Raw genomic sequence first — 17,536 nt, 5'->3', positions numbered from 1 at the left:
AGGGAGAGAAACCAGCATATTTCCTAAAGTCCCTGAGCTGTTGTTTCAGGTAAAGTCACTGAAGTGGCAACATCGCCACAGGAGAAAAGTCTGGAAGTGTTTTGCTATGGCACACATAGGCTTCACCTTATCTACCAAATCATCAGCTCTTTGGATGGACCTAGCCCTGAGTAGTCCAACAAGCCCAGATGAGGCAGATCAGGCTCAAATCTTAGAACTGATATAGACTACCACCCATTTCTCACCCAGCGCCTTTTCCAGCCCTCTTGTCAGGAAACACAGATAATATTAAAAACAACAAAAAGCTATTTAGACAGTGGGAGTGCTGGATTTATTGAATTGTTTTCTATGTTTTGTTTCTAATGGAAATATTTTTAGAGAGATTTCTTCCTCATTAATATCACAGGTGTTTAGGGAGTTTCCATGTCATGTTCAGTTGAAAGCAATACAGAATGCTATGAAAAATACAAAGCAGATCAAGATGGCCTCCTTAGGCCCAGGAGCTTCCATCTCCTCTACCGTCAAAACCAGTGGAAGTAATACAGAGCGAGCCAATAAAGGGAAAGGCTTGCAGTTATGTACAAAGTGGTGGAACTCACCGGAAATGGGATAGGTGACAGCCTCAGCATGCAGTGGAATCAAATACTTCCCTGAAGAACAATCTGCATGAATTATTTGCTCATAAATACGTAAAAGCAAATGCTGGAACTGTGCCCATTTTCTTCACTATTTCTTCACCTTTATCTACCTTTTCCTCACGGCTGACACCCAGAATTGCTTAAATAAACAGATGAACTGTTATTATTTGGTAATAAGACCAGAGAACTAGAAAAATAAGACTCAGGTGAGAGGGTAAACTCTTTTTTTAAATGAATAGAGATAAATAGGATAAAATGAAAAGAGAGTTTTGAATTTGAAGTAGTGGTAGGATCATTTGGAGATGATTAAGAAGGAGTTAGGGATGACTAGGGATATGTATGTATTTTTTCTTTCATGTAAAGGGTATGTGAGTGAGTGTGTGTGAGTGTGTGTGTGTGTGTGTGTGTGTGTGTGTGTGTGTTCAAAGGATGCTTTTGAGGAGTTGGTTTTCTTCATTTTCACGGATGTGGTGATGGAGCCCAGATTGTTGAGTTTGCACTGCTGAGCCATCTCACTTTCTGAGAACACAGTTTTGAAGACTAGATGAGTTTCCCAAGATCCTTCTGCTCTTACTTTCATGTGGGTTACTGCCGGTTACTTTTGTCCAGATCTTCACAGTCCTTCAGAGGATGTAGATGATCTGGTTACAGGTGCCAAGTTGTGGTTCCTTAGGTTGAAACTATTACCCATGTGTTTTATTCCTGTTATCAGTCCTCCAGTGACTGAATCACTCTCAGTAACACCACACAGCTGGAGTTCTCTTAAAAGTCACTCCACCTCCACACACATATATATATATATGCCACATGGCCATCTCTGCTGTTTTGGTAGTCATGGAAATATTTGTGTGTTTTTAATTGCTGCCAGTGATTCGATTCAGTATGTGCATTTTTTCTGCTAGGGTATAAAGCTGCTGGGTAAACAACAGCCCCAGATGGGGTACTTTCTAGTGTTCAAGAGAGAAAGAAGTTTTCTTGTATGTTTCCTGATCTCATTCAATAATAATACAAAGCATTAACACGTAAGGGTGGGATGGGACACTGGCTTAGCCTCTCAAGTATTTAGATTATAGACATGAGCAAAAAAAAAAAAAAAAAAAAAAAAAAAACCCAACCAATCAACCAAACAAACAAACAAAAGCCCAAGGACTAGTTATATGTACTATATTGAACTTATTTGTCTGTTAGTTTCAAAACCATCTTTAGTTACATAATTTTATGATGAAAATATTGTTTCTAATTTTATTTTTTATCATTGTATCTAAATGCTTTCATCAACTATACTGGAAAATTCTGTGTATAATTCTCTGCATTACACTACACTCATAGACTTCATTTCATTTAAAGATTGACTTAAATATTGATGAAAACTTAAGATTGTGGATTACATTTACTTATTTCTTGGTACAGTGATTTAAAAGCTGACTTACTTTAAAAATGGGAAAAGATTAATACTAGGGAGACTATTATCTTCCTTTCACTAATTAATGTTTTGTTCTTGAGCTTTTTCTGCATAACTTTTTGTTTTCTTATAGAATTTAAATTGTTAAGAGTAGCTTCCTAACATTATAAATTAATAAAAATTTATAGAAAGAGGCATTAACTGTTCAAAAAATAAAAAAAGTCACTATAGTTTACAGAATCCAGTGAGAAAACATAGCACTTAAAACCATCCACACATTTAAGAAACAAAAATCTGGAACAATATCTCTTAGTTGTTCATTAGCTAAGTTGTAGGATTATGTTCATGTCTAGATATGCAAGTAATAAATTCTGTATTCCATATGTCTTAGTCAATCTTCAATTGCTATGAAGAGACACCATCATCAAAACAGCTCTTATAAAGAAAAACATTTAATTGGGGCTGGCTTACAGTTTCAGAGGTTTAGTCCATGATGTAATGGTGTGAAGCATGGTGGCACACAGGAAGATATGTGTGTTAGGGTTTCAACTGATAAGACACCATATCATAGTGAAAAAATGCATTCACTCCAACTTCAGAAGTCCCCATCCATTGTCTATAACAGTCTCAACACCATTTAAGAGGCCAAAGTTCAAGGTCTCTTTAGAGATTCATAGCAATCTCTTGACTGTAATCCTCTACAAATTAAAATAAAAACCGGATCATATACTTTCAACATACAGTGGCATAGGATATATATTACCATTCTGAAAGGGAGGAAAGAGAGCATAGTGATGAAATACTGGGCCAAAGCAAGACCAGAAACCAGCAGGACAAACTCCAAACTCTACATCTCCATGTCTGATATCAAAGCACTCTTCAGATCTCTAACTCCTTTCAGCTTTGTTGACTGCAACACACTTTTCTCTCTTGGGCTGGTTCCACTACCTGTTAGCAGCTCTCCTTGGAAGGTATTCCATCACTCTGGCATCTTTAACATTTTGATGTCTTCAACAAAATTCAGACTTTATTTTCATAGCTTCACACAATGGCCTCTCTAAATGGCCTCTTTGGGCCTCAACACAGGGACACCTCTGACACATTCCTGGCCTCAGCAGCTTTCCTTAGGTATGGAGGGATATTATACACACACACCCTTTCTTGTATCCTTGACTCCAAAGCCAGAACCACATGGCCAAAATTGCCAGGTTCTCCTGCTTGCTGGGGCTGGAACATGGCCCCCTCATTCAAATCCATTTTCACCAGCTTTCTGCTTTTGATGGTTTCCTTCACTACCTAACCTTGACTATCCTGTAACTTGCTCTTTAGACCAGGTTGACCTCAAACTCAGAGATCTGCCTGTCTCTGCCTCCCCAGTGCTGGGATTAAAGATGTGCACCACCACACCTGGCCCTAAGGTTTTCTTTAATCCTTTTTCATAAATTGAAAGCTTAGCTAGGTAGTGTGTTGCCCTGAGGTCATCACTCCCTTTACCCCAATTAGGATCAGGCTTTTCTTTAAACTTTGTAATTTCCCTGAGTACTGGATTTAGCTCCATTACATGTCCTGACATTCCCTTTCTCTTCAAACTGTACATTTTGTATTTCCTTTTGCCATTCTTGCTCCTTTTCATTACAGATCTGCATAAGACTGACACTAATAACCATATGACACAGTCAATACTAGGCTGTTTTTAAATCTCTGCTGCCAGCAACAGTAACCCAAAACTTTTCAATTTTGACTCAAGCAGAACTTTAGACAAGGGCAAAAATCAGTCACATTCTTAATCAAAATATCCCAAGAGTAATCTTTAGTCCACTTATTAATATTCTTCTCTTCTGAAACCTCTTGAGTCAGGCCATCCTAATCCACATTACTCTTAGTACCACTGTATTTCTGCTTCTAATAGTATTGCCCATTAATCCCCACTTCAAGTGTTCACTGCTTTCCCAATCCAAGGTCCACACCCTGCCTATGATAAGCATGGTTAGGCTTATCTATCACAACAGTATCCCAGTCCATGGCCCTAATTTCTGTCGTAGCCAATGTTTTATTACTGTGAAGAGACACCATGACAATTCTTATAAAGGAAAATATTTAATTGGGGTTAGTTTACAGCTTCACAGGTTTAGTCCATTATTGTCATGATGGGAAGAATGGCAACATACAGGCAGACATGATGCTAGAGAGGGAGCTGAAAGTTCTACATTTGGATCAGCAGGCAACAGGGAAAGAGCATTGGACCTGGCTTGAGCACTTGAAATCCCCAAAGACTATCCCCAGTGATACACAAGTCTACACCTACTCCACCCAAGATCACACCTATTAATAATGCCACTCCCTGATGACCTATGTTCAAATCTATGAGCCTATGGTGGCCATTCTTATTCTAACCATGTCATGATATTAATGAGAAACTTTGCTGAGAGCTGCTGTAGCAATGGCGTTACCAGAGGCCAGAATATACCAGAGGCAGATGGCAATTGATAGTTCAGGTGTCAACCTACCAGATGGATAATTCTCTGTTGCAGGAACCTAGTCAAGCAAGGCTTATAGGACCACAGACTCTGATAACCAGTTGCTTCTCTCTGTAATTTTTCTCATGTGCCACTACTTTCTCCCTAAAAAAATAGCTGTGGGGGTCTTTCCACATGCCATTGGTGATGTATTTTGTACTTTTTGAGCACATATATCTGTGGATGGTGAGAAAGATGATTTCCTTTTAAGCTATATAATTTTGATGAATATAAATGTACTAGGATATGCTTCATAATTAGATCTATTATTCCATGAAGACTGTAAGACACTTAGGCCCCGTTTTTTGTTTTGTTTTTTTTTTAATCACTGGCTCAGACTGACATAAAGAAAACAGCATTTCTTCTCAGTTCTAGACAAGCTACATACAATTAACTGATTTTTAGGCCTCAAAAAATTCAATTAGAATAAATGCCTCACAAGTTAAAACTTCGCAGATAATACACAAGGATAAATTCCCAAATGTCTAATTATGGAGCCAAGGTCAGGCACAAAGCATCTTTGGTGTTAGTGGCCTCCTTACTATGTCTGGATGGTAAAGACCTACTCCCTACAAAAATTCCTCAGCATCTTATCTCACTGGGCACTGTGCCCCTGGCCTCAGGTTATAGTCGGAACCTTGCAGCTGGCCATTGCTATGGCAAACTACTCCCTCAGATGTACCATTTTTACTTACCATGGAATGGATATAAAGGGAGACAGAACAAAAGAAAAAGAGAGAGAGAGAAGAACTTGAGAGAAAATGAAGTGAATGGTCTGATTAGTATGGGCATGAATAGATAAATAAAAATGATTCCTAAGTACCACTACTCTGAAGACATTCTTTTTATTACCCTGGATACAGTCCTGGGAGTTGGTCTTTCAGGCTGCTTTAAAACACACTTTTATTTATATCTGTATATATTTGCATATTACATAGCTAGTAAGAATATTCCTTTAGTTTTCATTTCGAGGCAAGATATCATGTATCCCAAGACTGGAAATTAAGTGACCTTACTGCCTCAATTTTGTGAACATGATAGGTAACCATTCTACCAAGAGACCTATATCACTAGCCTGAATATTTATTCTTTAAGAAAAAATAAAAGTCATTTAATAACTACTTGCTCACTTGCAGGTGAAAAGTTAGTTTTCTCCAAGGGAATCTCACTGGAAAACAAACTATTCTCAGGGGCAGGCCCCATGCCCAGCAGTAGATGGTAATGAAAAACAAACTCAGCGGCATCTTTGGAGGTTCCTTGTCTCATAATGTCTTGTCAGGGCTTTACCCACCCCTCTTTTGTTTTTAATATTCTCCAATTATTTTTTAGTTTTATTTTATTATATATCTGTACAAAACATATATTTATGGCACACATATATATATATTCTTTTTCTCTCTTTTTTTTTGCCCTCCAGGTCCTTTGCATATTTATTTCAATTCCAGTTTAGTGGTCTCATGGGATTCCTGAGTGTGCATATGAGCGGGTCTCTGTGTCTTATGCCTTCTCTTGGACTCTTTCTGTTTGTTGTGTCCAATTCTGATATGCTAGTTTTTGTTTTATCTTATTATATTATATTTTATTAGTATTCCTTAAAAGCCTGTTTGTTTAAAATGAGAGACATAAAGAGAATGGTTGTAGATGGGAGTAAAGGAACTGGGAGGAATAAAGGGTGGCAAAACTATAATGTGATGAGGATGTATTATGTGAGAGAAATCAGAAACTCTATTTTCAATTAAAGAAAATAAAAAGGAGTAAATAACAAAAGAAACAAAGAAATAAAAAAGAAAGGAAGAAAGGAAGGAAGGAAGGAAGGAAGGAAGGAAGAAAGAAAGAAAGAAAGAAAGAAAGAAAGAAAGAAAGAAAGAAAAGAAAGAAAAAAAAAAGAAGAGTTAAAGAGAACCATACTGCACTGGACAAGGATGGAGAAAACTTGAGCAACACACCATCATTGTTGCAGGTTTTTTTGGAGTAGAACTGATTTCAGGATTTGCTTTGAAATGATTTGAAATATAACACAATGTAAACCAGAAAGTTTTATATTTTATTAACATTTATATTAGTAAGTTTATTATATTTCTTTCTTCTTTATAGACAAGAAACTCTGGTGGGCAGACCAAAACTTAGCTCAACTCGGAACTTGTAATAAAAGAGATGGAAGAAATCCCACAGTCCTACGAAATAAGACTTCCGGGGTTGTTCATATGAAAGTGTATGACAAAGAAGCACAACAAGGTAGGTCCCTCCATGGTGAACGTATGACACTGTTTGAGTAAGGTGCTCTCGCTTTCACAAGTAAACATTCTTGGGCTCCTATTCTTTTTGCCTTTGGTTAAGGTATTAAGGGAGGAAATCATGGCTAATACTATAGAAAAATGTCTTTCACATAAGAAGCATAGTGACTTTAAAACATTGAAAAGGCTTCTGTAAGATTTTCAGTTTTTCACTTAATTGACATTTTTATCTAGCACTTGACTAAAAACTGCAGATATAAAAAAATATTTAATGAAAACTTACGTATTATATAATTAGTCCAGAGGTGTTCAAATACACCACATTTGCATGAGAATTTCACATCTTAAAGCACAGCATTGTTTGGCCCTGTACATTTGCATTTTTCTTTCACTTGTCCAAATGGTGGGCAGCGAAAAGGAGTGAAAACTAGCAGATGGTTTACATAGGTGGACTTCTCACAGTGCCCAGATGGCAACTGGATTAGTGATCTAGCCAGTGCAGCTGAGCACTTGCTAGTCCTTTCTTAGTCATTGCAACAGGATGCATGAGATTAGTACAATCCTCTTCTGAAAATGAAAATCATTCTCCACATAAGCATACAACTTCCTTAAAGTCTCCTCAATATAATACTTCATCAAATCCTTCTTCCCTGCCTTCCCCTTAAATCATTCTCTTATACACACACTACTTACTCAAACTGTTCCCCATGTACTGTTCCCTTATTTTGGTCTCTGCCATGAAAATTCTTACCTTCATATACATTTCTTCTGACAGTAAACTTCAAAACTATATTTGGATATTAAAAAGGGGGATTTAATGCAAATAATTGGAATATGTAGACCAAATCAGATAAAATAAGGGGAAGAGAAGGAACCAAGGGGCCCACTTGGGAATCATTAATGCCTGCCATTCTTTCCCCCTGATAGCTAAGGATATCCAACAACTTAAAGACAGTTGGTCAATTGTACTTAATATTTTTATCAATATATGTTAATTATATCAGCCAGTTTACAGGTTGGATTGTTTGTTTTTTTGTATTCAGTTTTCTGATACATGGGCAATTTTTAAATCACTTGGTACAATAATCAAATGATTTTTCACTAGTACTTAAACAACATTTTTTAAACCTCAATAAGCAATAAAGGCATGGAGGGTAACTCGATGGTGGAATGTTTGCACAGCTTATATGAGGTCTTACATTTGGTATCCAGCACAAGAAAACATAATTAAATAGATAAATACATATTTATTGGTATTCAAGTCATATAGATAATACTATGCTATGTGTAATACAATACTGATAGTAAGTAAAGTATAGTATGACATTTTTATTTTATTGAATATAAACTTATTTATTTAGTATAAAAGTGTAAAATTAGCAATACCACTATCAATTTCATTGCGTAGTATACAATGAACATATTTCTGAGATGTATCTAAACACAGCCTTAGAAAGTGCAACATGCACAGAAACAGAGGGAGAGCAAGAGGTAATTCCAACCAAAGTGCCTAGAAACAAGAAGGTATTTGCCTTTCAAGACATAAACAACATAAACTTCCAGTGAAACTGCTTATCAGTTTTATAGATAGTGGTTCTGACAAAATTTTCAGGAGAATGTATTTGTATAGGACTCTTGATTTTGCTCTTGTTAGCTTCACATTCCTTACCTGGAAGATTTGACTCCATAGGTGCCATGGGGTGATCTATGCACTATGAAAGTGTCTGACCCAAGGGTAGCATACAACTGCACTGTTCTCACTGGAAAATGCTGATAAAAGCATCTGTTTGAAAGACAACACCATTAACAGAATCACTGTCGGTAGCTTGAAAGCTTCATTAGAATGAAATATGAGCAATTTAAGGCTCTTTAAGGTGTTAACAGTATTACCTCCTTGGATTTCTAAGTACAATTAACTGCCTCATTTATCATTTCTGACACAGATCACTGGAGAGTTGAGGGTCTTTTAGTCAAGTGGACTTTCCAGCTCCACTTGTCATTTGGGGTTTGAGTTGTGAACATCAATCTCACTAACAAAATACTAATCTGAACTCCTACTTGTAACTTGATAATCACTGCAATTGCCCTCTATTTGCCTATTTATACATTAAATGGAAATATTTACTTTAGTTATGACTAATTTCATGATTATTTTCTGTATTTTATCTTCAGGGAGGTAATGTGAAATGCATGTTGTTATTGTACAAGTGTGTTAAATACATGACTTTTATTTATCAACAAATAAGGATAAACTATATCACCCACTTTGTAGTTGTACTACCTACCAGTAGCTGTTGTTCTGTTTTCTACTTTCCCCATACTTCTGCTAATAGTAATATAATTTCTCATATTCTCTTTCTTTCATGTGTTCATTCTATTCCTTGATTTATTTTCCTGTAATTTTTCATCTCCATCAGCTCTGCTCTCTATGTGATGTGTTCCCTTAAACTTTATGTTGAAATGTCCCTTGCTCATTTCTTCTTATACTTCAATCTTTGGTGTTAGTTGAAGCAAACATTGTATAAGCACATGTATAATACTAGCACTAAGTTAACATGCATCCACATGCTTTCCATAAGAACAAGCACATGCATGGTCAGTTTAGAATTTCTACACATTTGTTAATGTAGTTGTCTTCTTGGTGAAAACATCAGAGATCTGAACTGTCTGTCACTTTAAGTCACCTTGAGAAAAGGGATGAATCAGCCACCTCACTAGCTCATATAAGAGATACATGGAATTATATTAAAACTTCAAGTTACTTCTAAGGGATTCAATATTGCTGAGCTATGGATAAAGAAATGAGCTGAGAATGTGCTCCATCTCCCAAATAAAGAATATTTCACACTTCAAAAATGACAGAGAGAGTGACAGATTCTATTGAGCAATTAAATCCACAAATTCAGAAGATGAGAAATAATGAAGTAAATTGACATTGTGAATCTCTCATGGAGTCCTATTGATACACAGCTCTGAGCATGCTTTGTCATGATCACTGGATTTGTAGTGAGCATGTGGTCTACTAACTTTGCAGCAGAGCTTGAACCCATTAAATGGCATTGCCCATTGTCCTAGAACAATACAACTGTTGTAAAAATATAATATTTAAGGAATTTACAGAGTGGACTGTAAATTACTTAACTTAATGCTGCAGATTTGATTAGCACATTGGGCTTCATGAAGTAAATGGAAGATCTGTATAGAATGTTAAAGCGGGATTACCTGACTAAAATTTGTCATTGCCACCATACAGGAATGAGGAGAATTAACATGTTAATTAATTACATGATTCCTTAGGGTGTGTTTTAAATATATTTTGAAAGAATTATGTTCTTTGGGAAACCAAAAATAATTTCTTTGCTTTAAAAATAAATTTAAAACACATATGCATGCATGTATCCTCTCCTTTTAGAGGTGAAGCTACATCTGAGTCAGAAAGGAAACATTGCCTTTTTTGTGTGATCTTACAAAATTTTTTAAGGTCTCTGACAGCAGGGCATGATGGCACAAGCCCAGAAAGCCATCACTTGAGAAGCTGAGATAAGAAGGTCATGGATTCTAGACCAGCTGAATATTATCTAATGAGATCTAGATAATGTTTGATAAAGCCAGAGATTAAAGTGTTAATGAGAGTTCTCATGAAAAAAAATCCAATTTCCTCTGCTTGTCTATATGACCTTGTGATACTGTTTAATTGTTTTGAAGGGCAGGATTCAATCATAATCTGCCACTTTAAGTTATGTGCAAGACAGATGGCGATATTTAAAAAACATATAGCATACATTTTTGTTCACATTGTTGATACCTGAGAAGTCTCCTATGTTCTTCATTATTTTCTATTTGACATTTATTTTGCTTTCTTCTCTACAGGCAGCAATTCTTGCCACCTAAATAATGGCGGGTGCTCTCAGCTTTGTTTACCTACATCTGAAACTACTAGGACTTGCATGTGTACAGTGGGATATTATCTCCGGAAAAACCGCATGTCATGCCAAGGTACATGTTCAAAAGAATTTAACTATGCTGTGCTTACTGAATCCATCAATGTGTGCCACACAGACTTTAGGAAATCACTGCTAGTTTGCAACAAGAGAAGCACATTATCTTGTTATTAGGGCAATGGTTGCATTGGACCTTGTTAAAGAATTAACAGTCTTCTTCTTCAAGTAGTTTAGACCAAGAGCCAGCCCAAAATTGAGTTTCCCAGCCATGTCTCTCCCTCCTTGTGTATTCTTTTTGTAGGCTGTGTCTGTCTGGTGTGTGTGTGTGTGTGTGTGTGTGTGTGTGTGTGTGTGTGTGTATCAGTCTGTCTGTTCCTAACAAAGGCCTTTGCTCTGTAGTTACTGAACAGTGCAGAAAACATGGCACAGGAAAGGAATGAGGATTTATTATTATTATTATTATTATTGTTGTTATTGTTATTATTATTATTATTATTATTTTGTGTTTTAATTTTATACATCAGCCATGGGTTCCCCTGTCCTCCCCCCTCATGCCCCCACCTCCACATTCCCTCCAGCCCCTCCCCTCCATTCCCATGTCCTCCAGGATCAAGACACCCCTGGGGATTCATTTAAACCTGGTGGATTCAGTACAGGCAGGTCCAGTCCCCTCCTTCCAGACTGAGCATGTGTCCCTGTGTAAGCCCAAGGTTCCAAACAGCCAGCTCATGCACCAAGGACAGGTCCCAGTACTACAGCCTGGGCGCCTCCCAAACAGATCAAGCTATTCAATTGTCTCACTTGTCCAGAGGGCCTGATCCAGCTGGGGGCTCCACAGCCTGTGGTTCATAATTCATGTGCTTCCATTCAACTGGCTATTTGTCCCTGTGCTTTTTGCAATCTTGGATTCAACAATTCACGCTCTTGCAGTCCCTCCTCCTTCTCCAAAGTTGGACACCTGGAGCTCCACCTGGGGCCTGGCCAAGGATCTCTGCATCCACTTCCATCAGTTATTGGATGAGAGTTCCAAGACGACTGCTAGGGTGTTTAGTCATGTGATCACCAGACTAGGTCAGATCAGGCCCTCCCTCGACCACTGCCAGCAGTCTACAGAGGATGTATCATTGTGGATTTCTGGGGACCTCTCCAGCACTCTGCCTACTCCTGTTCTCGTGTGGTCTTTATTTATCATGGTCTGTTATTCCTTGTTCTCCCTTTTTGTTCTTGATCTAGCTGGGATCTCCTGCTCCCCTAAGGTTTCTTTCCCTCAAGTCTTGCCCTTCATTACTCCCACTGTCGTCCAGGTTGTTCATGTAGATCTTATCCATTTCTTTGTCATTGGGTGATCCCTGTGTCTTTCCTAGGGTCCTGCTTTCTAGGTAGCCGCCCTGGAGTTGTGTAGCAGTCTAGTCATCTTTGTTTTACATCTAGTATCCTCCTATGAGTGAGTAAATGCCATTTTTGTCCTTCTGAGTCTAGGTTACCTCACTCAGCATGATTTTCTCTAGATCCATCCATTTGCCTGCAAACCTCATGATGTCATTGTTTTTCTCTACTGAGTAGTACTCCATTGTATATATGTACCATATTTTCTTTATCCATTCTTCAGTTGAAGGGCATCTAGGTTGTTTCCAGGTTCTGGCTATTACAAACAATGCTGATATGAACACAGGATTTTTTTACAGAAATTTATAAGAGTTTCAGAAGGGAAGAAGATACCTTACTAGTCCCAACTGACCCAGAACAGGAGTCAAAATACAAACTGTTTTCAGCCTATATCCACATGTTGCATTTAACATTTATTTATGATAGATATTTGTTGTCTGTAAGGTAAATTCAAATCTGTTTGGCTGTATCTTCTAGAAATGATTGCCATAACAGCCACAGGCATACACACACACACACACACACACACACACACACACACACACACACACACACAGTATTCTGGATTAGAGGCATGTAGAAGAGTACAATTTAATACTAAGATCATCATTTAGTTTAGTTATAAATGCTGACTGCCTAGGAAATCCAAGACATAGTAAGTTTGGTTACATTGTTTCTTTAAAGTCAAATATAAGTAGTAAACATGCTGAGTTCACATCAAGGAAACAGATTGAACTCATAGCTAAATGAACTCAAGGTTTTCATTGACTCAAATACAAGTACTTTCAGAAAATTCTATTCCCACAAAGAGTTTGCTACTTAGCAGCACATATAGACATCAAAGAGGTTGGAAATATCTGAAGTATCACTCTTCTTTCTTCTAAGACTTCCTCATTTTCATTACATTTATTTATTTATTTATTCATTTATTTATTTATTGGGGTAATGCACATATCATAGTAGGAGTATGGAGGTCAGAAGACAACTTTCAGGAGTAAATGCTTTCCATATGGATCCAGGGGGATTGAACTCAGGCAGGCCCTCAGCCTTGGTGGCAAGTACTTTTACCTGTTGAGCTGTCTTGCCAGCCTAAGACTTTGTAATTTTTAAAAACTATTTTTGGTAATTAAAAAAATCATCAACCAGCTTAGTAGCTTCTATATTCACATTGAATAGCCATAGTTGGAGTAAACAACTGAGACAGCTTAAGTGGGATTATTGCACAAGTTAAATTCAGTTCCGTCAATTTCTCTCAACTGTTTAGAGAAAACCTCACTGGGAAGTGGAACCTCTGATTTGCATATTTGGGGGACAAGGGCATTTTCTGGGAAAGAACTGTGTGCCATCCTAAGGATTCCAGACTACCTTAAATTTTATAGTATATAGATGTGTGAGTTCACAGAATGTTGGTTTCTTCAGCCATATTGTGTAGCCAATGATAAGAACCATTTTACTTTAAAAATGCCCCAGTCCAATTAGAGAAAATACATCAGAATTATGACTTATTTCATTCAAAATAAAATATGTTAATGGCAATTATTCTATGTCAGACCCTGTTTAAAGGATATTGAAACTTTCTAGCTAACTTCCCTCTTTGTAAATTGATGAATTGGATCCATGTCACCAATTTGATGTATCATAAAACTGAGGCATGAGGACACTAACTAATGACAAGTTTTGTGACACATTTAAATATAGATACTTTTATTTTAATAATAAATATTTGTGTGTATTTATAATAAAAATAGATGTATTTTCAATATATTAGAAAATTCATAAGCATTAGCTTATGTGGACCTTTGGTAGTAAGCTTCTATCTACATGTTTATTTTAGTAGGACATCATTATGAAATTCAAGAATGTATTGAGGGCAAAACTTAGTACCTTATTTCTTGGCCCATTTGAATCTAAAGGACTTAAGAAATGGACTGTGTACCTTAAAAACTCTAAACGTCTATTACAGCAACAGGTAGTTGTGTAAATCAAAAGCTACTATTCTACAGTACCAAGTGCATACTTTTATTTTACTATGAATTTAGACAGAATGTCCTTTGTCTGTGAGGCCATACATTCTGGAAATGATTCACTTCTGAGCTTCTACCTATAATCTTCTCATACCAAGGGCATTGCTGACAGAGAAACTTTCAGATTCACCCATTTGGCCCCTGGGATGGGACCTGTGATCCATAAAACCCTTTGGGAGTTTGTAGTGCACAACAGAGTTTCAGGGCCCCAGATTACATATATTTCAGTCATGGGCACTACACAATTAGATAAGCTTCATAAAGCTAAGAAATATATCCACTATTATGAATTACTATTCTAGAAATGATATCAATGGATTGTTATATGAAATATTCACTTTGAACTTTCTTTCCTTCATTTAGGTATAGAATCTTTTCTCATGTACTCTGTTCATGAGGGAATCCGGGGGATACCTCTTGAACCAAGTGACAAAATGGATGCTCTGATGCCTATATCAGGAACTGCATTTGCTGTGGGGATAGACTTCCATGCAGGTAAGTAGATTTCATTAATAATTCAAGTATAATGATCTCTTGATTTAGAAAACATAATGGCAATATGACTTTCAGTCTGTACTTGGATAGTCAAGTTGAAAATGAATTAAGGATGATTTTTCAGCCTATTACAAATTGTTCTAATTGCACTTTGTCTGCAAAAAAATCAATTATTTTTTCCTTTCTAAATAGTAATATTTGTATGCCATGTTTGACAATTGGCTATTTTCTTTTTTTTTTTCAAATGGTGTTTTACTTTCATCTAGTCATAAATATAAAAATACCCTGAATAAAAAATTATGATCTATTGAATTCTTAAGGTATACTCTTATTGAAAATGTTTTCTTAACACATAATCAATGATAAGATCATTTCTATCACTTTTAATGTAGTATGTATGGGTAGGCAGAGTTGCTTCAATTCCATATGCTTTTATGAATAATGAAAGAAAACAACCAAAGACCATAAGATGGCTGTGGGTGGTGAAATTTAACACAGGAAATTAATGGTAAACACTGCTGAATGTATTGGAACCAACAAGTTGGGCACAGGTAATTGCTAAAGTCAGAAGCAGCAGGAACGTTAATGGTGGCTGTCTAATCTTGTTTATTATTTACGTCTCTTATTCTGCATAAAGATTTTAAAGTTATAAGAACAAATTTGTTGGCTGTAGCTAGAGTTTATTGGGCGCCATTTGTAGCTAGAGTTTTTTTGGTCCTGAATGGCCCAGGTCAGGACAAATCTCTCTCAGTTGGCCTCTAATCTTAACTAAGTTCCATGTTTCCTGAGTTCATGTTTTAGAGTTGAAATGCTCACACAGAATTTAGTATTCCTATAATTTAAAAACTTATCTAATATTTAAAAGCTCATAGCTCTCTGATTTATCATATTAAAATAAATAATTCTTAAAATATTAAAAATAATCTTTGGGCTGAAGAGATGGTTCAGTGGTTAAGAAGGCCTGTTTCTCTTGCAGAGGGCACAGGTTCAGTTCCAGTGGGTGCCTCACTGCTCTTCCTAACTCTCCTTCCACATGATCTGACATCCTGTCTGGTGTTCACATGAACCAGACACACATGTGCTCTACATATATGTAGACAAAACACTCATACACATAAAATCAAGATGATGAATCTTTTTGTTTTTGATCTCTGTTTTGGAGGACATGCTCTTCTAGTGGCACAATTGTTTTTTTCCCTTGCTGTAATAAATATATTTTGGTTTTTGAAAATCTGGGGGATCTTCATAACTGGTTCAAAGATGACTCCTCTGTTTTCTTTCTGTATTTTTTGTTGTTATTTGTTTATTTATTTATTTGCTGGTCTGGAACTCACTGCATATACCAGGCTTTAAACTCACAGAAATCTGCTTGTATCTATGCCATGAGTGCTGATATTAAGGGTGTTTGCCACTACATTCAGTACAAAGACCACACACCTTTAATCATAGCAACTTGGGAGGCAGAGTCAGGCAGATCTATGAGTTCGAGGCCAGCCTTGTCTACAGAGCAAGATGCAGGACAGGCACCAAAACTACAGAGAAACCCTGTCTTGGAAAAAAAATAAAAAAACAAAAAAACAAAAAAAACCACTTTTCTTAAATAAGTTATCTTAGACCAAATCCTTGACACCACATAGACACAAATACCCTATGTTTGTTTGTATTTTAAAGATTTATTTACTTATTTTAGGTTTATGTGTGTAAGTCTGAATGTATGTGTGTACATGCATGCATGAAATGTCCACAGAGGCAGAACTTATGTGGATATCCTCTTGCTGAAAACTGAACCCAGGTCCTCTACAACAGCAGTGCTATTAGCCACTGAGCCATTTATTCAGCTTCCAAACTTCTGGTATTTTTAGAAATGCTTTCTGCAAAAGGGAATTCCAGCAAGAATTTATTTTTTTAAGCATTATGGAAATTCTGCCAAAAGCATATTACAATTTTTGACCTAACATTGATCAAACCACTTTATTATTTATGGAAGATTTATTACCTTACACTGTATAATATACCTTGATTTTTATACACATGACTTATTCTTACAATTTGATATGATTCCTTGAGTGAAAAACTAAGAAAATTTGAACTTGTGGAAGTTTTTATATACACATATACATTTTAACTTAGTATAAGGTCTCATATGTTAGCTCATATTTCATATTTGATTGTTTGAAAGACTCGTTAATGATCTTTGAAAATATATAATTAATTTCCAAGAAGCAGAAATATTAAAAGTAAGTAGATTTTAATATTTTGATTCTGTCAATAACAAAAATTTTAAGAGTAAACTAATTATTTGTAGCAGTTAAATGCACTTGCTGAGGTTTTGTGGCCTGAAGAAGGCTAAATTTAATAATAAAGTATAAAAAGTATTTTCTTTGTAAACAATAATCATCTACTTGTTTCAATAATTCAGTAATTGCTAATGTAATATTCTTAATTCATATTGAAGTATCTTTTCACCAGCAGAAATGATTAGTTTCAGATAGAATTCTGATTCTCTCTTCTATATCAACTAGATATTTTTAAAAATACTTGTTATTTATTATTTGAAAGTTTCATACATTTTTATAATTATTTTGAAAATCTATGTCCACCCTTTAGCCCTTTCTAGCACTCCCAACCACATTACCATCCCAACTTCATATCCTCCATTGTTGCTGTCATTAATAACTCCTTGAATATAATAAGTGCTGGCCATACATTCCTGGGTATGCTCATCTACTGTTTACGTGAGCGTATACCAGCTTCCAGGTTACAAAGGAGAGTACCTCTCCCTCCCTAAGGAATCATCAACTTCTAATGGTTCCTCTGTAAAAGGTAGATTTTTTTGGGACTCTCCCTTATTTGTGCTTGAATTTAGACTAGTTTGATGTAGTGCAGTTAACTGCTGGTGT

At 36.3% G+C, this 17,536-nt stretch overlaps 1 protein-coding gene across 7 annotated transcripts in view; it reads left to right on the top strand.

Annotated features, from left to right (window-relative positions):
- The window catches only part of Lrp1b (LDL receptor related protein 1B), a 1,919,409-nt gene that overhangs the window by 1,341,981 nt on the left and 559,892 nt on the right, over window positions 1–17,536 (top strand). For all 7 annotated transcript variants that reach the window (XM_036183000.1, XM_036183003.1, XM_036182999.1 and 4 more), the window contains 3 exons: window positions 6,651–6,791; window positions 10,661–10,786; window positions 14,505–14,636. In XM_036183000.1, the coding sequence (XP_036038893.1) occupies window positions 6,651–6,791; window positions 10,661–10,786; window positions 14,505–14,636 (399 nt within the window). The remainder of the gene's footprint in view (window positions 1–6,650; window positions 6,792–10,660; window positions 10,787–14,504; window positions 14,637–17,536) is intronic.

This window comes from Onychomys torridus, chromosome 4 (assembly GCF_903995425.1).
Source record: "Onychomys torridus chromosome 4, mOncTor1.1, whole genome shotgun sequence".
NCBI lineage: Eukaryota > Metazoa > Chordata > Mammalia > Rodentia > Cricetidae > Onychomys > Onychomys torridus.
Note: the sequence above shows the minus strand (reverse complement) of the source record. Positions and strands in the feature narration are given on the sequence as shown.